We start from the raw sequence: 22,339 nt of genomic DNA, 5'->3' as shown, positions 1-22,339 counted from the left end.
AATAACTTAATAAAATAATAGATTATCCGAAATCGAAGTTAAAAATGAATTCAAATTCAAATATAAAAAGAATAAAAAGAAATAAATTTCAATAGAATAGAGTAGAATAGAATATAATAGAACAAATATAGCCATCTTCTGAAATTTAAACCAATTAAAAAATAACAAATATGCTAACCGAATCAGAATATACAAAACAAATTCCTAAAACGAATCATTCTAACATAGTGAATAGGACGAAACAAAAATGATTAACTTAATACACGAATCTGAAACAAAACAAAGCTAATTTTTCCATCATGCACATATCTATTGTTAATACTCTAACTAAAAATAAAACTCAGTTACAATTGCAAAATAATTTTCAGTAATAAACACAAATTTAAAAAAAAATTAAATTTAAAAATAATGATCATAAATGAAGCACAGGGAGAATCCCTTACATCAGTGGTTAGAAGAGAAGTGCCTTCATAACTTGGTGGTCAAAAAGAATAATGCTACCTTTACTGACAGCTAATAAAGATCATTAGTGGCATGCCACTTAAGCCCCGTACACACGTACCGATTGTCGGCCGTAAATATTTGGCCGACGACCGATTGGCCGATTGTAGGCTTGTTAGTATGATGCTTCCGACAGCCGACAGAGCATTTTCGTGCAAGCATTAAAATTTTTGTTGGCCAACACCAGAACGGCCGATTGTTCGCCAGTCAGTACAGATTTCGGCCGACAGACAGCAGATTTGCAAGACTGGGCATGCTCAGAAAAGAAAAAAGACACGGAAAGTTAACCATCACATGACATCACTTCTGCAGTCGGCTGTTGTTGGCCGACAAAATTTGTGTGCAGTCTTTTGCAGTTTTCAACAGACACGACAGCCCTGGACAAAAGACGGCCGATTGTTCGGCCGACGATCAGTATGTGTGTACGGGCTTAACTCTGTAAAGTGATGTTGGACAATGGCCACTGTTGGATAGGAGGTCAGTCTGCCTCCACCCAAGAAACCCCTAGCACCTCTTCAGGAACCTAAGGGTTCCATGGAAACCTGTTTGAGAATGGCTGCTCAAGGTGATCTGGGTTTGTGGCAGGCTTCTGTAACTGAAGCATTGCACACAAAGAGGTCCAAGATCTGGCTTTTTGTCTGGCAGGGAGGGCTTTGATTACAAGAGTTGCCAAACCATTTGACATACTGTATGAAGCTCCATTACTTATATTTCAGATGTATATTTGATTGGCTAGCTGGAATTCAGCTTCAAAAACCGTATTTTATTTTGCTGTGCTGCATCAAATAAATTAATGATTTGTTTAATGAGTTGATGAATTAATCATCTTATTTTCTATCCCGATTAGACTTTACTGACACAATGCAGATCGCTGATCCAGTTACATTGTTTCTATCCATCCTTCTCTGTGTATTTCTGGCCATTGCCTTGTTTGGATGGAAGAGAAGGACCCCCAACTTTCCTCCTGGACCCACTCCTTTACCGATCATTGGAAATATGCACATCCTGGACTCGGAGCAGCCGTATAAAACCATGCATGAGGTAATGCTGACTTCCACAGAAAATGCAGAAATAATGGACAGGTAGAATCCCAAAATAGACAAAGATATGCAAATAATCGGGGAACCCCAGGTCCAATGACATCTTTGGTTTCCAACAGGGATGAGAGGAGTGAGTCTGGCAAAAAAATTATTTTGCCATGAAATTCCAATTTTTCATTATAAGCCTATAATTTTGTAATGTAGCACCAAGTAGGAGGAATATTTTTGCAATAAAAAAGATCCACTTTTAGAAACCTTCCCTGAGTACATTGAAGGAAAGGTATGCCGGGGTGCAATTTAAAGGGTAACTCCACTTTTGTGGGAAAAAATGTTAAATAAAAAATATATAAAATGTATATAATTGCAACACAATTCATATTGCAATTGAATGTTATTAAAAATGACCTTTCCTTTTCAATCTGCAGCTCTGTAATTTTCTGTAAAATTCAATGCAATATGGCTACCTGGAGTAGTTCTGTACACAGATGGTGTACAGAACGCTCCCCAGAAATGTCGTTTCCTGCTTGTGTGATTGGCTCACTGATTTTTCCAGAAGTCTACACTAAGATACAAGTCAGATTTTGTGCATCCCCTGCAACAAAAATGTAATTTTTGGTGAGATACTCTCAAAGGGAAATCATGTCTAAAGGGATGCAGACCCTGCAATTTTCCTTATTAGAAATCAGGAGGTGCAGCAGCTGATTGATAATTATAAAACCATTCCCATACAGATTCATTTGGCACATGGACACAGACACACAAACAGCTATTCCTACAGAATAACAAAAGGTAGGAATCTGCAACAAAGTTTGTTAAAATCCCTGCAATGTACAGAGATCACCCAGCGGGGAATGTTTTTTGTCAACTAAAGTGAAGTTACTCTTTACCCGCCTCCCGCTCCGTTGCATAGTAAAATGACAGCAGTGCGGGGCAGCTCTCATTCTGGCCCGACGCCATATGAAGTCACCCAGTCTCGCTGCAATCGTGCGCCCGTGGGAATGCGCAGGGTGGCAATCGCGGGTTCACTGTGTACTTGGGAAGTGGCACAATCCTGATCTCGGTAAAGAGCCGCAGATGTGGCTCTTTATCCATCTGATCGGCTGTGTCCAATAACAGTGGATCACATGTAAACAAGGAGGTGCCATTTATCGGCTCTCCTCGCCTCAACCTGACAGAGTGTGAGTAGAGGAGAGCCGATCAGTGACATCTCCTCACAGCGGAGACATATATAGGTAATCAGGGCACTGGTTATTAGTGCCCTGATTACAGTGCAACCCCAACAATGCCCATTAGTGATGCCACTCTGTGCCCATCTGTGATGCCAACCTGTACCCATCAGTGAACTTAGTCAGTGCTCATCAGTGATGCCAATTTGTTACCACCAGTAAGGCCAAACTGTGCTCATCAGTGATGCCAATCAGTGCTGCCAATCCGTACCACCTATCATTGTCTATAAGTGCCGCCTATTAGTGCCCATCAGTGCCGCCTATTAGTGCCCATTGGTGTCGCATAGCAGTGCCCATCAGTGCCACCTATCAGCGCGCATCAGTGCTGCATATCAGTTCCCATCAGTGCTGCATATCAGTGCCACCCCATCAGTGCCCGTCAGTGCTGCTTCATCAGTTCCCTTCAGTGCAGCCTCATCAGCACACATCAGTGAAGAAGAAAAATCACTTATTTACAACATTTTCTGACAGAAACTAAGAAAAATGTATTTTTTTCTTTAAAAATTTTCAGTCTTTTTTTGTTTTTGTTTTTTTTAGCAAAAAAATAAAAAAATCCAGCGGTGATTAAATACCACCAAAAGAAAGTTGTGGGAAGAAATCATAAAACATCATTTTGGTACAGCATTGCATGACAGAGCAATTGTCATTCAAAGTGTGACAGCGCTGAAGGCTGAAAATTGGCCTGGGCAGGAAGGGGCTGAACGTGCCCGATATTGAGGTGGTAAATAGTGTTGAGCAAACACGGACTGTATTATTCGTGTTCGTACCGAATAATTGGATTTTTGTTACCCGAACATGGACCCGAAAACTTTACTGTATGTTCGGGTTTAAAATCCGTGTTCGGTCATTTTATTTCCGGGTTTGTATGTATTGGCGCGCTTTTAATGGCGGGCTTTCAACAGCCAATCAACAAGCATTTAACTGGTGTGCCTTAAGCCATCCCAGCCATGCCTACAAATGTATTAGTAGCTGTGATTGGCCATCTGAAGCATGTGACTAAGTCTTTATAAGTTCGAGACCGAGCGCCGCTGCGTCATTCTGCTGTAGTTTAGGGACAGAGCACACATCATACGTGCTGGCTGCTGATTAGGGACAGACAGTCAAAAATTATATTGTGTCCGAAAAGAATTCAGGGACAGGTCGGAGTGCAGGCAGGGCGAGATATTAGGGCATTTTAGGGCGAGGCTGGAGATAGGCAGGGTCAGTGTTCTACAATCGATTTTGCTGTGTGGGGGGGGTTTGCAGTGCCGGCAGTGACCGATCTTATCGATCATTTTAGGGCCAGGCTGGAGATAGGCAGGGACAGTGTTCTACAATCGATTTTGCTGTGTGGGGGGTTTGCAGTGCCAGCAGTGACCGATCTTATCGATCATTTTAGGGCGAGGCTGGAGATAGTAAGGATAGGTAGGGTATGTTGGCGCTGCCGTATTTAATAATAAATATGTGGGAGAAAGGTATAAATAGTAATATAATAAAAATATAAATAATGCAGATGTGTGTTGGGTTAATCAATAGTATAAATACATACTAAAGTCTTGGTCCTTATAAACATCAAATGTATCCAACCATAGGCTTTAAATATGTCACGGTTAATTATTAGTGAACACTTAACACTGGTAAAATTTCAATAAATAAATAATATATAGCTTAAGAGACTGTAAACAGTGCAAACAATTCATATAATAACAAGTGAATATTGCATGAAAAAAATTCAGATAAAGTGACTAGTGCAATAAATAATATAGCCACTAGGTGGCAGTGCCAGTGTTATATAATAAATGGATATCCAGGTGATATTCACAATATATAAAGGATAACCAAGTGATGTATTTGATATATAAATGTGCAAGTGAGAGGAAAATTGTGCTGGGTGATAAAAAGTTCAATAAAAGTTAGTATTCCAGAAAAAATACTCAATAAATTGTGGGTATGGATATCCAAGTGAAAAGATTATAATGAATTATATATAAATGACTCTAGTAAATGGTGCTACATAAATAATCTCATAAAACTCAAAACTGTGAATTGGTGAAATAAATAAATATAAACTAAAAATATGCCAAGAAATAAATATAGTCCGTAATAAATAGTAAAAGAAAGTCCATAAATTTTATAATCAATCTAATGATCTTCCAGGAAAGTGCGACAGTGGTAGATATTAAGGTGCCAAAATATTATGGAAGTAGTGAGTCCCAGTGCTGGATTCTAGATGTGGGTGCCGGGTGAGGAAAATCCGTGCTGCCCTCTCAATAAAGCCCGCACTCACCAGAGAACGGCACCCCTACAGGGGTAACCAGCGTGGAGTATATGGGGTAAAAACCTCCGATGCCTCTCGGTAGATCTCTCCAATCCTCCTGGGTATAACTCACTTTCTCCCTCTTATGGTAATAATAAGCAAGCGGTATGCAATATAGGGTAACTTTAAGGCAATTCTCCAAGATATTGAAAAACGGTATCCAGGGTATGCAGACAAAAAACACTAATATAGTGATGTACCATTTATAGATTCCATTTATTTAGCAAAAATACAAGTATTACTCACATTTAAAAGCAGAGTATAACATCCGTAGGTGTGTAGGGACCGCAAACCCCTCGTGTAGCGGTGTCTCCGGTACTTCCGGGACGCCGTGCGTTTCACCGGCCGGATGTGCGACTCACAGGGCGGAACTGACGTGCCTACGCTCTACGCGTTTCGTCATCAAAATGACGTCATCAGGAGCAGCGTAGGGCTACGTGAGTTCCGCAGATCTAAATACTAGTAGGTTGCCCGGCAACCGGAACTTGTATCCAATCCGGATTTTTTAATTAATGCGTCATCAGTTGCCAGGTAAAACTTGTGTGTGTAAATCTAGGGGAAGAAATAGAAGATGATGTAGACCTCCCATTTGGCTTTTTACAACCAATAAATCTATTTCATGGGTTAGAATCACCTGTTGCTAGGTAGAATTCTCTCATGTAAATTAGTTAGCCGTGAGTATGTTAAATCGAAACTGGGTAATCTTTTTTATCCATAGTCATTTAATAGTATTTATATTGCATAGCCTAATTGTCTCTCCTTTTTTTAATTCATATAATATAAAAATATATATATATACTCTTGAGGTTTCCCTTACCAATATACTAATCCTCATAATGTTTAATATGACCCAGTTTCGATTTAACATACTCACGGCTAACTAATTTACATGAGAGAATTCTACCTAGCAACAGGTGATTCTAACCCATGAAATAGATTTATTGGTTGTAAAAAGCCAAATGGGAGGTCTACATCATCTTCTATTTATTCCCCTAGATTTACACACACAAGTTTTACCTGGCAACTGATGACGCAATAATTAAAAAATCCGGATTGGATACAAGTTCCCGTTGCCGGGCAACCTACTAGTATTTAGATCTGCGGAACTCACGTAGCCCCACGCTGCTCCTGATGACGTCATTTTGATGACGAAACGCGTAGAGCGTAGGCACGTCAGTTCCGCCCTGTGAGTCGCACATCCGGCCGGTGAAACGCACGGCGTCCCGGAAGTACCGGAGACACCGCTACACGAGGGGTTTGCGGTCCCTACACACCTACGGATGTTATACTCTGCTTTTAAATGTGAGTAATACTTGTATTTTTGCTAAATTAATGGAATCTATAAACGGTACATCACTATATTAGTGTTTTTTGTCTGCATACCCTGGATACCGTTTTTCAATATCTTGGAGAATTGCCTTAAAGTTACCCTATATTGCATACCGCTTGCTTATTATTACCATAAGAGGGAGAAAGTGAGTTATACCCAGGAGGATTGGAGAGATCTACCGAGAGGCATCGGAGGTTTTTACCCCATATACTCAACGCTGGTTACCCCTGTAGGGCTGCCGCTCTCTGGTGAGTGCGGGCTTTATTGAGAGGGCAGCACGGATTTTCCTCACCCGGCACCCACATCTAGAATCCAGCACTGGGACTCACTCCTTCCATAATATTTTGGCACCTTAATATCTACCACTGTCGCACTTTCCTGGAAGATCATTAGATTGATTATAAAATTTATGGACTTTCTTTTACTATTTATTACGGACTATATTTATTTCTTGGCATATTTTTTGTTTATATTTATTTATTTCACCAATTCACAGTTTTGAGTTTTATGAGATTATTTATGTAGCACCATTTACTAGAGTCATTTATATATAATTCATTATAATCTTTTCACTTGGATATCCATACCCACAATTTATTGAGTATTTTTTCTGGAATACTAACTTTTATTGAACTTTTTATCACCCAGCACAATTTTCCTCTCACTTGCACATTTATATATCAAATACATCACTTGGTTATCCTTTATATATTGTGAATATCACCTGGATATCCTTTTATTATATAACACTGGCACTGCCACCTAGTGGCTATATTATTTATTGCACTAGTCACTTTATCTGAATTTTTTTCATGCAATATTCACTTGTTATTATATGAATTGTTTGCACTGTTTACAGTCTCTTAAGCTATATATTATTTATTTATTGAAATTTTACCAGTGTTAAGTGTTCACTAATAATTAACCGTGACATATTTAAAGCCTATGGTTGGATACATTTGATGTTTATAAGGACCAAGACTTTCCTATGTATTTATACTATTGATTGGCCCAACACACATCTGCATTATTTATATTTTTATTATATTACTATTTATACCTTTCTCCCACATATTTATTATTAAATACGGCAGCGCCAACATACCCTACCTATCCTTACTTTTCAGATATAGTTTACCTATATTTTGGGGTAGGCTGCAGCCAACAAATTAGCTTAACTACATCCATTTGCGCGGAATTTTTTTCACCTAACAGAGGCTGGAGATAGGCAGGGTCAGTGGTCCACATCGATTTTGCTGTGTGTGGGGTGGTGTGAACACAATCTTTTTGCCCGCTGAGGAGGAGGGAGAAAAAAGTATTTTTTATCAGTCAGTTGTGTGCAGCGTTTTTCCTTCAGTGCTGCTGACTGTGATAATACACTGCTGTGTTCACATGTGCTATTATTGAGTGATTTCAAAATTTATACACTTTTTTCTATTCCACTATTCAATATACACCCTTTCGGGTTAAAAAAATTAAATTGTGGCATAGTCTGTACTAATCTATTTAAAAATTACAAACTTAAAAGGGGAATTTTTTTTTTTCCTCCATAGCCTGCAGCAGAGCTGACTGATATAAGACACTGCTGTTCACATGTGCTATTGAAAAATCACCAATTTTATATGATATTTTCTATTCCGCTATTCAATCGACACCTTTGGGGTAAAAACAATTAAATTGCGGGATAGTCTGTATCGGTACATGTGAGATACACCTTTCCAATTTTTGGGGCGCATCTCATACGGCCGAGGATTGCAGGGTGCTTCAGTGTGCCTCCTGCCTGTTCCGAACTCATCCTACTCCTCATCCTGCCTTTGGGGGTACAAAAAATAGTAATTTGGGCCTAGTCTGGGTCTGTACGTGTGAGATACATACACCTTTTGATATCATATTTTCTATTCCGCTATTCAATCTACACCTTTGGGGTAAAAACAATTAAATTGCGGGATAGTCTGTATCGGTACGTGTGAGATACACCTTTCCAATTTTTGGGGCGCATCTCATACCGCCGAGGATTGCAGGGTGCTTCAGTGTGCCTCCTGCCTGTTCCAAACTCCTCCTACTCCTCATCCTGCCTTTGGGGGTACAAAAAATAGTAATGTGGGCCTAGTCTGGGTCTGTACGTGTGAGATACATACACCTTTTGATATCATATTTTCTATTCCGCTATTCAATCTACACCTTTGGGGTAAAAACAATTACATTGAGGGATAGTCTGTATCGGTATGTGTGAGATACACCTTTCCAATTTTTTGGGCGCATCTCATACCGCCGAAGATTGCAGGGTGCTTCAGTCTGCCTCCTGCCTGTTCCGAACTCCTCCTACTCCTCATCCTGCCTTTGGGGGTACAAAAAATAGTAATTTGGGCGTAGTCTGGGTCTGTACGTGTGAGATACATACACCTTTTGATATCATATTTTCTATTCCGCTATTCAATCTACACCTTTGGGGTAAAAACAATTAAATTGCGGGATAGTCTATATCGGTACGTGTGAGATACACCTTTCCAATTTTTGGGGCGCATCTCATACCGCCGAGGATTGCAGGGTGCTTCAGTGTGCCTCCTGCCTGTTCCGAACTCCTCCTACTCCTCATCCTGCCTTTGGGGTACAAAAAATAGTAATTTGGGCCTAGTCTGGGTCTGTACGTGTGAGATACATACACCTTTTGATATCATATTTTCTATTCCGCTATTCAATCTACACCTTTGGGGTAAAAACAATTACATTGCGGGATAGTCTGTATCGGTACGTGTGAGATACACCTTTCCAATTTTTGGGGCGCATCTCATACTGCTGAGGATTGCAGGGTGCTTCAGTCTGCCTCCTGCCTGTTCCGAACTCCTCCTACTCCTCATCCTGCCTTTGGGGGTACAAAAAATAGTAATTTGGGCCTAGTCTGGGTCTGTACGTGTGAGATACATACACCTTTTGATATCATATTTTCTATTCCGCTATTCAATCTACACCTTTGGGGTAAAAACAATTTAATTGCGGGATAGTCTGTATCGGTACGCGTGAGATACACCTTTCCAATTTTTGGGGCGCATCTCATACCGCCGAGGATTGCAGGGTGCTTCATTTTGGCTCCTGTTCGAAACTCCTCCTACTCCTCATCCTCATCCTGCCTTTAGGGTACAAAAAATTGTAATCGGGGCCTAGTCTGTGTTAGTACGTGTGAGATACACCACCGTTTTGTAAAATTTTTCCTATTCCGCTATTCAATATACACCCTGTTTGAGTGTAAAAAATTAAATTACGGCATAGTCTGTATCGGTACATGTGAGATACACCTTTTTAAATGTGTTTGGCGCATCTCCTTCCACCGCCGAGGATTGCAGGGCGCTTCAGTTTGCCTCCTGTTCCGAACTCCTCCTACTCCTCTTCCTCATCCTCCCTTTAGGGTACAAAATTTTTTAATCGGGGCCTAGTCTGTGTTTGTACGTGTGAGATACACCGTTTTTTATCCTTTTTTCTATTCCGCTATTCAATATACACCCTTTTGGGGTAAAAAAAAATTAAATTGCGGCATAGTTTGCATATTTGACTGTGAGATACACCGTGCGATACTGTTGTTGTTTTGTTCCGCTATTCAATAAACACCTTTCTAGGGCAAGATCATAAATTACAGAAATATGAGGAGACCGTCAAATAGGGGCCATGGCCTGGGTCGTGGTGCTGCTGGTAGAGCTCCTGTTGCAAGGAGAGGACGTGGTCGATCTGTGCCAGCTACACGCACAAGTGAAACACCTTCCTCAAGTGTGAGTAGGCGACCGAACCTGCAGCAGTATTTGGTAGGGCATCATTCGCCTCTAGAAGTAATGAGGCCAGAAGAAGTACAGGCTATAGTAGATTGGGTTGCTGACAGTGCCTCCAGTTCCTTCACATTGTCTCCCACCCAGTCTACTGCAGAAAGGTCAGAGTTGGCACCTGCAGCCAATGTCCAACCGTCTTTCACCTCACCCCCTTGCAAATCAGGCAAGCAGTCTGATCCCCAAGTCATGCAGCAGTCTCTTCTTCTTTTTGATGACTCTGTCAGCAGGGTTTCCCAGGGCCATCCACCTAGCCCTGCCCCAGAAGTGGAAGAGATTGAGTGCAGCGATGCCCAACCACTTATTTCTCAAGATGAGTACATGGAAGGACCATCGCAGCACGTCTCCGATGATGACGAAACGCAGGTGCCAACTGCTGCGGCATTCAGAATTGTGGAGACCGACAAGGAGGGCAGGGGTGAAGACTGGGTGGAGGTCATGCAGGTGACCTGAGTAGTTTGGAGGAAGAGGTGGTGGTCGCACAGAGCCACCAGCACAGCAGAACAGGGAGCAGGGTGCAGAAGCGGAGCGGCCGTGCCCTAGACACTACGCCTGCTACTGCCCAACGCAGCAAGGGAACGAGCGCACCAAAGCCAGCTCAAAGGAGTTCTCTAGCGTGGAAGTTCTTCAGAAAATGTGCTGATGACAGGACACGAGTGGTTTGCACCCTGTGCAATCAGAGCCTGAAGCGAGGCATAAACCTTCTCAACCTGAGCACAACCTGCATGATCAGGCATCTAAGTGCAAAGCACGAGCTGCAGTGGAGTAGACACCTTCAAAACCAAGAAAGGTCTCTGGCTCCTCCTGCTTCCTCTTCTGCTGCAGTCTCGGCCTCTCCATCCACATCTGTAGTGATACCGGCACCTGCCACCCCGCAAACAGACGATCTGTCAGCAACACCACCACCTGGGTCACCAACCATCTCCACAATGTCCCGTGGAAGCGTTCAGCTTTCCATCTCCTAAACACTTCAGAGGAAGAGGAAGTACCCCCTTACCCACCCGCGATCCCTGGCCCTGAATGCCAGCATTTCAAAATTCTTGGCCTTTGAAATGCTGTCATTCCGTCTGGTGGAGACGCACAGTTTTAAAAGCCTTATGTCGGTGGCTGTCCCACAGTACATCGTGCCCAGCCGCCACTACCTTTCAGGCAAGCCATCCCTTCCCTGCACAACCAGACTTGTATAAAGTACTCAAAATTTCTACTTGAGTAAAAGTACAAGTGCTCGATCAAAAAGTGACTTGAGTAGAAGTGGAAGTGCTCGCAGAAAAAGTTACTTAAGTAGAAGTACTAAAGTATTCAACATTTTTTTTACTTAAGTATTGCAAGTAGTTTTTTCAAAAAATTTGCTACTTAAGTACTGAAAGTAAAAAGTACCAGTAGTTTAGAAAAAAAATTTCTACTCAAGTACTGAAAGTAGAAGTACAAGTACTGTGTTATGTAGTTATTAAAGAAAGAAGTCAAAAGTTTGAACATCATATTGTTTTTTATTATTTCAAATGATTTATTCAAATGATTAACCTGTGTTTGTTAGTAGTTTCTTGATGCACTTTAAGCGCTGTAGCACCATTTATTTCATATTTTCTTTTTATTGGAAAGATTTGGTATAGCAGCTTTTATTATACACAGCCTTTATTTTCGTATGCGCTGATTTACAAATGACATTATACACATTTTTTTGAGCTTTATGCAACCTGCCATCTACTGTTCTGGCAGTGGTAATTTTTTTTAAAGTAACGAGTAACTATGCAGCACAAAAAAAAAATACTTGAGTAGAAGTATCGAAATCATCGAAAAAATGTAGTGAAGTAAAAGTAGAAGTAGGAGAAAAAAATTCTACTCTAGGAAAGTACAGATACCGCATTTCGGTACTTAAGTACAGTACTTAAGTAGTTCTACTTCGTTACTATACATCTCTGTGCACAACCAAGTGGGGGAAAAAATCAGGTGTGCACTGCGCAACGCCATCTGTGCCAAGGTCCACCTAACTACTGATACGTGGACCAGTAAGCACGGTCAGGGGCGTTATATCTCCCTAACGGCACACTGTGTAAATGCAGTGGCGGATGGGCCTGAGGCGGATAGCAATTTGGCGCATGTCCTTCCACCACCGAGGATTGCAGGGCGCTTCAGTTTGCCTCCTGTTCCTAACTCCTCCTACTCCGCTTCCTCATCCTCTACCGCCTCCTCATCCGGTCAGCGTAACACCTTCACCACCAACTTCAGCACGGCCAGGGGTAAACGACAGCAGGCAGTTTTAAAACTTGCCTGTTTGGGGGAAAAACCACACACCGCGCAGGAGTTGTGGAGGAGCATGGAACAGCAGACAAATGAGTGGTTGCTGCCAGCGAGCCTCAAGCCCGGCCTGGTGGTGTGCGATAACGGGCAAAATCTCATAGCAGCTCTGGGCCTAGCCGGTTTGACGCACATCCCTTGCCTGGCGCATGTGCTGAATTTGGTGGTGCAGAGGTTCCTTAAAAATTACCCCGATATGACAGAGCTGCTGCAGAAAGTGCGGGCCGTCTGTGCGCACTTTCGGCGTTCTCACCCTGCTGCTGCTCGCCTGTCAGCGCTGCAGCGTAACTTCGGCCTTCCCGCTCACCGCCTCATATGTGACGTGCCCACAAGGTGGAACTCCACCTTGCACATGCTGGAAAGACTGTGCGAGCAGCAGCAGGCCATAGTGGAGTTTCAGCTGCAGCACACACGCGTGAGTCGCTCTGCAGAACAGCACCACTTCACCACCAATAACTGGGCCTCCATGCGAGACCTGTGTGCCTTGTTGCGCTGTTTTGAGTACTCCACCAACATGGCCAGTGCCGATGACGCCGTTGTCAGCCTAACTATCCCACTTCTATGCCTCCTTCAAAAAACGATTTGGGCGATGATGGAAGAGGTTGTGGCACAGGTTGAGGAGGAGGAGGAGGATGAAGAGGTAACATTTCCAAGGCTTTCAGGGCAGTCATTCACAAGGGGCTCCGAGGGTGGGTTCCTGCACCCACAAATGCCAGGGACACAATTGTCCAGCAGGGGCACAGTTCTGGAGGATGAGGAGAATGAGGAGGAGGAGATGGAGGAGGAGATGGAACCATGTTCACAGCAGGGTGGCACCCAGGCCAGCTCATGGCCATCACTGGTGCGTGATTGGGGGGATACAGAGGACACAGACGATACACCTCCCACAGAAGACAGCCTTTCGTTGCCTCTGGGCAGCCTGGCACACATGAGCGATTACATGCTGCAGTGTCTCCACAACGACCGCCGAGTTGCCCACATTCTAACTTGTGCTGATTACTGGGTGGCCACGCTGCTGGATCCCCGTTACAAGGACAACGTACCGTCCTTAATTCACTCACTGGAGTACAAGCGCACGCTAGTAGACGCGATGCTGCTGGCATTCCCACCTGACAGCGGGGCCACAGTGGAAGCACAAGGCCAAGGCAGAGGAGGAGGAGGAGGAGGAGGAGGAAGAGGTCGCCAACGCAACCAGGGCACCACCAGCACCTCAGAAGGCACGGCTAGCATGGCCGAAATGTGGAAAAGCTTTGTCAGCACGCCACAACAAACAGCAGCACCAGCAGCTCATATGGAACGTCTTAGCAGGAGGCAGCATTTCACCAACATGGTGGAGCAGTATGTGTGCACACGCCTACATGCAGTGAATGACGGGTCTGCCCCCTTCAACTTCTGGGTCTCCAAATTGGGCACATGGCCTGAGCTTGCCCTTTACGCCTTGGAGGTGCTGGCGTGCCCTGCAGCCAGTGTATTATCTGAACGGGTATTTAGCACGGCTGGGGGCGTTATCACAGACAAGCGCAGCCGCCTGTCCAGAGACAATGTGGACAAGCTCACGTTCATTAAAATGAACCAGGCATGGATCCCACAGGACTTTTCCGTACCTTGTGCAGAATAGAGATGGATACCGACCTTACCCAGCCATTGTTCTATTTTTGATCGTTCTCACTCTTTTGGGGTGTACCCTCATTTAAAATGACTGAAAAAAAGCAGTGTTTGCTACCTCGTCCTCCTCCCCCACCGCTTCCACCTACACCGCCCATACTGCATTAGGGTGTGCACCCCAAAGTTTAAATACACATGCATGTGTTTGCCTACATGTATATGGCCCCGGTACATTACTCTCCCTGCTGGCAAAGTGAAATAGAAGTGTGTGGCACTTCTCTTATGGCAGAGCAGGTCCGAGGGAGATCTTTCCCATCTCCTCACTGGCAAACAGAGCGATAATGCTAATGTGCCCTAGGTGATTAGGGTGTGCCCAGGCACACCCGGCACACCCTGTGCGCTCGCCTATGACACCGCCAAATCCACCACCACCTCAACCTCCCTCCTACTCCATATGGGCCTCGTCCTTCACAGATGAAGAACATTGTTTTATTGTTTTGTTTTTTTTTTGTTTTAAGTTATTTCCCTATCCACATTTGTTTGCAGAGCACTTGCCATGCTCTTAACTACGTTTTGCTGCCATTTGCAGCACTCTAGCCCTTTCCATTGGTGTTTTAGAGCCATTTTAGCGCCTGAAAGTTCGGGTCCCCATTGACTTCAATGGGGTTCGGTGTCCGGGTAGAGTTCGGAAAAAGTCCGGGACACGGACCCGGACTTTTTTTTCAAGTTCGGCCGAACACGGACATCCAGGTGTCCGCTCAACTCTAGTGGTAAATAAGAATGGCACTGCACTGATGACTGTAAGTTAACATGCCTTGGGCGAGAACGTCTTATATGTAGACATTGCGGGTAAAGATAGGATGGAGATTCAAGAGAAACAGATTGATTTTTGTTCATTTATTTTTTTAAACTTTTTTTTAAACTAATGCAGCTTTGAGATAATCTTTTTTTTCTAAGCTCTACTTGACAGCTGATGGCATCAATTAGACACATGTCATTAGATTTAATATAACTCAAAATTTGCGTGATTCAGAGATTCAGATGAATCCGAATCTCTGAGTCACAACAATAACGAATTACACCTAATCTGAAATAAATTTTAACAAAACAACTAAATTAATTTGTATTTATTCATTTTATTTGGATGACTTGATGTGATAGTTTAGGCTCTTTGTTATTGTTTGAAGCATCGAAATAGCCAATGATCTGAATTGATTGGAATCCATTTGTTTTTTATTCCAGTGAGTGCAGCGTAAATATTCTAAAAAAAGATTTTTATTTGTATTCTGGTTGAGACCATTTCTTTAATTTGCATGTGTGCTACCCAACGAACAAAGTCAGTTGGGAATGGGGAAATTAATTAAACTTAAAAAAAGAAGTGCCGACAGGATGGCCGACATGTTCGGTCGTCCTGCTTCCTGGATCGCGTCCTCCGGCCATCTGATTGGCCGGAGGCGCGATTACATCACTCCCGCCATTCACGGCACTGGGCTCTGAAGGAATGGCACAGGTGGCCGTTCCTTCAGAGCGCATATGCCGATGACATCATCGGCTGCATGCACTGTAAATATCTCCTAAACGGTGCATGTTTAGGAGATATATATAGCACCTATAGGTACAGTAAGCCTTAATATAGGCTTACCTATAGGTAAATGTCAATAAAGTGGGTTTACAATCACTTTAACAAATGAAACCGAAAAGAAACATTTTTTTTCCATCATGCACCTCTCTACCCTTCATTTTCTGTCCCTTTGTGACAGTGATTGTACCAGAGAGGAAGAGAAGGAAAATCTGCAATATAAGGAGTTTTATTTCTGTATATGTTGCTATTGCGGAGTTTCTTTTTAATTCCTGTCTGCTAAGCGCCGGTTCACACTACAGCGACGCTACTTCCCGGGGCGACCTCCGAGATCGCGGTGCGAGCAGCGCGCTGCGACCTCGGAGCGGCCGCCACGGACTTTATAACATTGAAGTCTATGGCGGTCGCCTCACAGGTCGCCCTAGTGTGAACCGAGGCTAAATCATCTTCAGCAACACAGGAAGTAAGTTGAAACCTAAGATAGACAGACAGACATGGGGCGGACATGGGATGGACAGATAGACAGACATGGGACGGACAGACATGGGACGGACAGACATGGGAGGGACAGACAGACATACATGGGACAGACAGACATGGGAGGGATAGACAGACATTTGACAGACAGACATGGGACGGACAGACATGGGAGGGACAGACAGACATACATGGGACAGACAGACATGGGAGGGATAGACAGACATGGGACAGACAGACATGGGAGGGACAGACAGACATGGGAGAGACAGACATGGGATGGACAAACAGACAGACATGGGACAGACAGACAGACATGGGAGGGACAGACAGACATGTGAGGGACAGACAGACAGACATGGGAGGGACGGATAGATATGGGACAGACGGATAGATATGGGACAGACGGATAGATATGGGATAGACGGATAGATGGATAGATTGAATGAATCCCAATAGAGGTTCTAACCCTTTTCCGCTTTTTCAAAACTAAGAAAGAAATTTGGCTTGACATATACTTTATCTAATGCATATTTAATGACCCTACTAAGTGAATAAAAAGCTCTAAATTAATAATACTTTTGGTCCAATTGCAGCTCTCTAAGAAGTATGGTCCGGTGTACAGTATCAAGATAGGAGAGGAAACAATGGTGATCCTTTGTGGATATGAGACTATAAAAGATGCGTTGGTAAATCACGCTGATGAGTTTTCCGGAAGGCCAATAATACCACTCTTCCAAGAAATCACTAAAGGACATGGTAATATGAAAACCTCTTATTTTTATGTACATCTACCTGTTTATATAGAATGTACAGGTATGGGTATGTTTTCATAAAGTTTCTTTATGAAATATGTTCACAAGTAACCAGTTTTCTGCATTTATTTTAGCCTTTTTTAATCTAAGGTTCTTTCACACCGGCACCTCCTTTTTACAGATTCCACTTGCTCAGCGGGGAATCACTCCGCTGATCCATGCTGAGCAGGCAGATAGCAGGTCCGTGTCCGCTCACTGTGCAGAGCAGACATGGACACAGTCCTGCTTTCCTCTATGGGGAAATCGGATGGAAATGGACTGCTGCTCTGTTTCCATCAGATGTGTTCCGATCCGCCAGACGGAAGGAAAATTAGACCCCCATCTGTCTGTTTTTTTTGCAGGCAGGATTGGAAAGTGGCGGGTGTCAGCAAACATGTGTCCGCTAACATCTGCCGCTCCATAGAGGAGACGGCAGGGTCCAATCAGATCTGCCTGAAGAACTGACATATTCGGGGGCATCTCATAAAATTAGAAAATCATCAAAAAGATAATTTATTTCAGTAATTCAATTCAAAAAGTGAAACTCATAATTTATATAGATGTGTTACACACGGAGTGATATATTTTAGGCATTTCTTTATTTTATTTTGATGATTATGACTTACAGCTAGTGAATACCCAAAATTCAGTATCTCAAAAAATTTGAATATTACATTAGACCAATAAAAAAAGGATTTTTAATACAGAAATGTTGGCTTACTGAAAAGTGTGTCCATGTACAGTATAGTATGCACTCAATACTTGGTCGGGGCTCCTTTTGCATGAATTATTGCATTAATGCGGCGTGGCATGGAGGTGATCAGCCTGTGGCACTGCTGAGGTGTTATGGAAGCCCAGGTTGCTTTGATAGCGGCCTTCAGCACATCTGCATTGTTGGGTCTGGTGTCTCTCATCTTCCTCTTTACAATACCCCACAGATTCTCTATGGGGTTTAGGTCAGGCGAGTTTGCTGGCCAATCAAGCACAGTGATACCTCGGTCATTGTGCTGGGAGTGCTGAGTGAGTATGCTTCCAGCGCAAATCCATGCGTTCATGGAGTTCATGGCGTTCATGGAGTTCATGGCGTTCATGCAGCCCAGCATTAAAGTGATATTAAAGTCTTGTTTTTTTTTTTGTTTAAAAATAACAACCATGTTATACTTACCTGCTCTGTGAAGTGGTTTTGCACAGAGCAGCCCAGATCCTCCTTTTCCCGGGTCCCTCGCCGACACTCCTGGCCCCTCCTCCTGAATGTCGGAATTGAAGACACTCAGGAATTGAAATTGAACTCAATTGAGTTGAAGAATGATCCCCTTACAGATAGCTAAAAAGATCAATGGTGTCAATGGAACCTTATCTGAGAGGCAGAAATTGCTAATTGCTCAAGGAATCTCTTGAAGCCTGAAAAACCCTGAATTTGAGTGTATTACTTATAGGAGGCAAGTTGTTATTGGAGAATATTACCTGGGTTCACTTAGCATGTATAGTAACGTTTATTAGTTGTGGGTGGACTTAACACAATTTCATCTTTTTCCTGCCCAGGTATGACTTTTTCCAGTGGGGAAAACTGGAAAGTGATGAGAAGATTCACCATTTCATCCCTAAAAGATTTCGGAATGGGAAGGAAGACAATTGAAGATAGGATACTGGAAGAATGTGATTGTTTGGTGAAAGAGATCAAATCCTTCAAAGGTCTTTCTTCTTAAATGTTTTTATTATTGCAAAATGCATTCTATTAACCCGTAAGCTATTAATCTCAATGACTTAGGTCAACTTTCAATGTCAATTGTTTTTTCGGGTTGAGGTCAGGACTCTGTGCAGGCCAGATAAGTTCCTCCACCCCAAACTTTATGGACCTTGCTTTGTGCACTGGTGCGCAGTCATGTTGGAACAGGAAGGGGCCATCCCCAAACTGTCCCCACAACGTTGGGAGCATGAAATTGTTCAAAATGTCTTGGTATGCTGACGCCTTAAGAATTACTTTCACTGCAACTAAGAGGCTAAGCCCAACCCCTGAATAACAACCCCACATTATAATCCCCTCTCCACCAAATGATTTGGACTAGTGCACAAACACCTTTTGGATGAATTAGAGCAGAGGGGGGGGGGGGGAGTGGGTACCTGGTTTTGACAGGTAACTGTTCCCACTTCAAGCTGGGTTCCTTCCTGTCATGTTGGAACAGGAAGGGGCTATCCCCTAACTGTTTCCACAAACATAAAATTGTCCAAAATGTCTTGATGTTGAGGAACTTGACTGTCCTGACCTCTACCCGATAGAACACCTTTGGGATGAATGAGAGCCGAGACTGCGAGCCAGGCCTTCTTGTCCAACATCAGCCTGACTTCACAAATGCACTTCTGGAAGAATGGTCAAACATTCCCATAGACACACTCCTAAACCTTGTGGACAGCCTTCCCAGAAGAGTTGAAGCTGTTATAGCTGTAAAGGGTGGGCCAACTCAATTTTGAACCCTACTGACTAAGACTGGGATGCCATTAAAGTTCATGTGCGTGTAAAGGCAGGCGTCCCAATAGTTTTGACAATATAGTGTAAATGGTATACAACATTCAGAGGATTTGTGATATTTGAACCTTGAAGGACATTATCGCAACCTCTAATCACAAAGAGGACCAATTCTGTAAACTGTGGTTCTACTGGTTAGATTTTACTTGTTCTGTGGAATACCATAATCATTTATGCCTGCAGTGAGCCTCCTTACCCCGAGCCATAGGTTTAGGACCTGCATACAAAAGGGCTTGGTTTGATGTGGGCAAGTCACAGGTTCAAATTCTTCAATTTACCCTTTAAACCATCTTCCCTTCTTTCTTCTTTCTATCATTTTCTTAACCTTGGTTTCAGGTATTTTGGATGCTGGTTAGTGGGGTTAGTCACTGGGGGCGATCCTTACCTGTATTAAGTGAATGGTAGTGATGTTTACCATGCTTAGACCTGGGATGGCCTTCCCTTGCCTGAAAAAGAGGTGTTCTTGGATCTTGGGGAAGAGGTAATATTCTACCATGCCCATTTTTGAGTTTATACATTATAAGGAGTTTCTGCACAGTGTACAAGATGTGTGGTACCTCTAATGGAATGTTTTTTTTTCAGAGAACTATACGAGGTACTGTATAATTTTACGCTTTGTAAATGGATTTCACGTGGACCCACCTCAACTTTTCCTACTATTGTATATCTGTCTTCATTTTTGTGATAAGAAAAACCATTGAAAAAAATAATAATAATAATCTGCCCAAGGGTTCTAATAGCGCTCAGTAGCAACTTACACTTAGAGCTGCTTCTATCAACAGAACCTTGGAAAGACATTTTGTGGATTTTCCAGGTTAATCTAAACCTAGGATTCACAGCCTGCATCAGAAATCATTGTGTTTTAAAGGAGGAATGCATCATGCCAAAGAAAGAAGATTGGTTTTACCAAAGATAGTAGCTTGGCAGTTGCCAATGTGATTTCTGAGTGGGTAGCTAAATCCATTGGTAGTAGATGTAAAGGGGGTGCCTGCACAAACGTTTGCCTGAAAGCTGAACACTTCTACAAGAGCAATGATTTATGGAAAGCTAAACCCCATATACACTATGGAGTTTTTTTTTCCAGTAACATCCATTTTCTTTGTGTCCTAATTGTAGGAGAACCATTTGATCACATTATGATTATGAACGCTGCGGTGGCCAACATAATTGTTTCGATATTGCTCAGCCATCGATTTGATTATGAAGATTCAACATATCTGAGGCTTTTAAATATATATGTGGAAAATATTAAAATCCTTGGCAGTCCAGCAGCTATGGTAAGCAACTACATTTCACCATTGATATAGGCCAGGGATATGCAAACTGTGGCCCTCCAGATGTTGCAGAACTACAAGTCCCATGAGGCATAGCAAGACTCTTGACATCCACAAGCATGACACCCAGTAGCAGAGGCATGATGGGATTTGTAGTTTTGCAACAGCTGGAGGGCCACAGTTTGCATACCCCTGATATAGGCCATTCTAGTATTTGCAGAAGCAACCAATCAGGTCTACACTTTCTCCTACTAAATCCAGAATGCAATTGTAGTTTTAGAATACAGTTTGATGTTTCTTCGGTTTTCTATAGTTGAAGCTTGGACAAGCAGCTACATGAAATACATAAAGTGAGCTGTTTTACTTATCAATGGAATTACATTTCTGTCAATCCAGTTCTGAAATGTACACACAGGGCCGGCGCTACCTATAGGAAAGGTAGGCTCCGGCTTGAAGCACACATCATTTGGGGGTGCCGCACCGGTGTGCTGCTGGCATGTTAAGCAAGCACGCTGGTGCTGTTTGTCTTCTGGGTCTTTCGGACAGGTCCAGAGGTTCAGGTGCGGGCCCAGAGCCTTCGGACCACGGCTGGCATTCGGAAGCAAGGCGGTACCGCCACTATTTATCTTCAGGCCAGGTGTGGGTCAGCAGACCACGGCTGAAGAAATAGGTGGAGAGGCACTGCAAAAAATGTCAGCCCCCGCCACCGTATACATGGGCAGGGCACAGGGGGTGGAGTCAGGGAGGAGCCAAGGGGACGGCAAAATGTGGTTTCGCCTAGGGTGTCAAAAATCCTTGCCCAAGCCCTGTGTACACAGCTCTTCCATACAGCACAAACCTGCCAGGTTTCCCTTTCACTTACATTTCCTTCCTACTCCCACTCTGTGGACAGTGAAAGGACAGGAACCACATTACTGAGTTCATCTCACTGTCACAGCCATTTTTTCTGTTGCACTTAAAGTGGCTCTAAAGGCAAGACATTTTTTGGCTTAATGCATTCCCTGATTAGGGTAAAAACTATCCTTCTAGCCTACAAGCCCACCCTATGACTGTACAGTAAAAGCAGAAGCAGCAGACTAATGAGCTCTTTCTCTGTCACTCTAATTTCTCATCCTATCAACAGGCTTATTGTTAGCACATGAGCACTACAGCACAACTGATTGGCTCCTTGTGCTACTTCTCCCTCCCTGTAAACTCTGCCGTGCTGGTACTGCAAGATGCTTGCTGATGCAAAGTCAAATTCAGATACTCACACAATGTTTGTATTTCGAAATAATTTTATTTAGCTTTACTGGCAGATATACACTCATTGGCCACTTTAATAGGTACACCTTGCTAGTACCGGGTCGGACCCCTTTTTGCCTTCAGAACTGCCTGAATTCTTCATGGCATAGATTCAACAAGGTGTTGCGAACATTCCTCAGATATTTTTGGTCCATATTGACATCATAGTATCACGCAGTTGCTGCAGATTTGTCGGTTGCACACCCAAGATATGAATCTCCCGTTCCACCACAAAGGTGCTCTATTGGATTGAGATGTGGTGACTGTGGAGGTCATTGGAGTAGAGTAACCCCATTGTGATG

At 43.1% G+C, this 22,339-nt stretch overlaps 1 protein-coding gene across 1 annotated transcript in view; it reads left to right on the top strand.

Annotated features, from left to right (window-relative positions):
* Window positions 1-22,339, top strand: part of LOC309551321 (cytochrome P450 2C5-like) — a 52,570-nt gene that overhangs the window by 9,138 nt on the left and 21,093 nt on the right. The window contains exons 2-5 of the mRNA XM_082251856.1: window positions 1,349-1,542; window positions 16,758-16,920; window positions 18,498-18,647; window positions 20,596-20,756. Of these exons, the coding sequence (XP_082107982.1) occupies window positions 1,363-1,542; window positions 16,758-16,920; window positions 18,498-18,647; window positions 20,596-20,756 (654 nt within the window). The 5' untranslated portion in view covers window positions 1,349-1,362. The remainder of the gene's footprint in view (window positions 1-1,348; window positions 1,543-16,757; window positions 16,921-18,497; window positions 18,648-20,595; window positions 20,757-22,339) is intronic.

Source organism: Pelophylax lessonae (assembly GCF_965119305.1).
Source record: "Pelophylax lessonae genome assembly, chromosome: 3".
Taxonomy (NCBI): Eukaryota; Metazoa; Chordata; class Amphibia; order Anura; family Ranidae; genus Pelophylax; species Pelophylax lessonae.
Note: the sequence above shows the minus strand (reverse complement) of the source record. Positions and strands in the feature narration are given on the sequence as shown.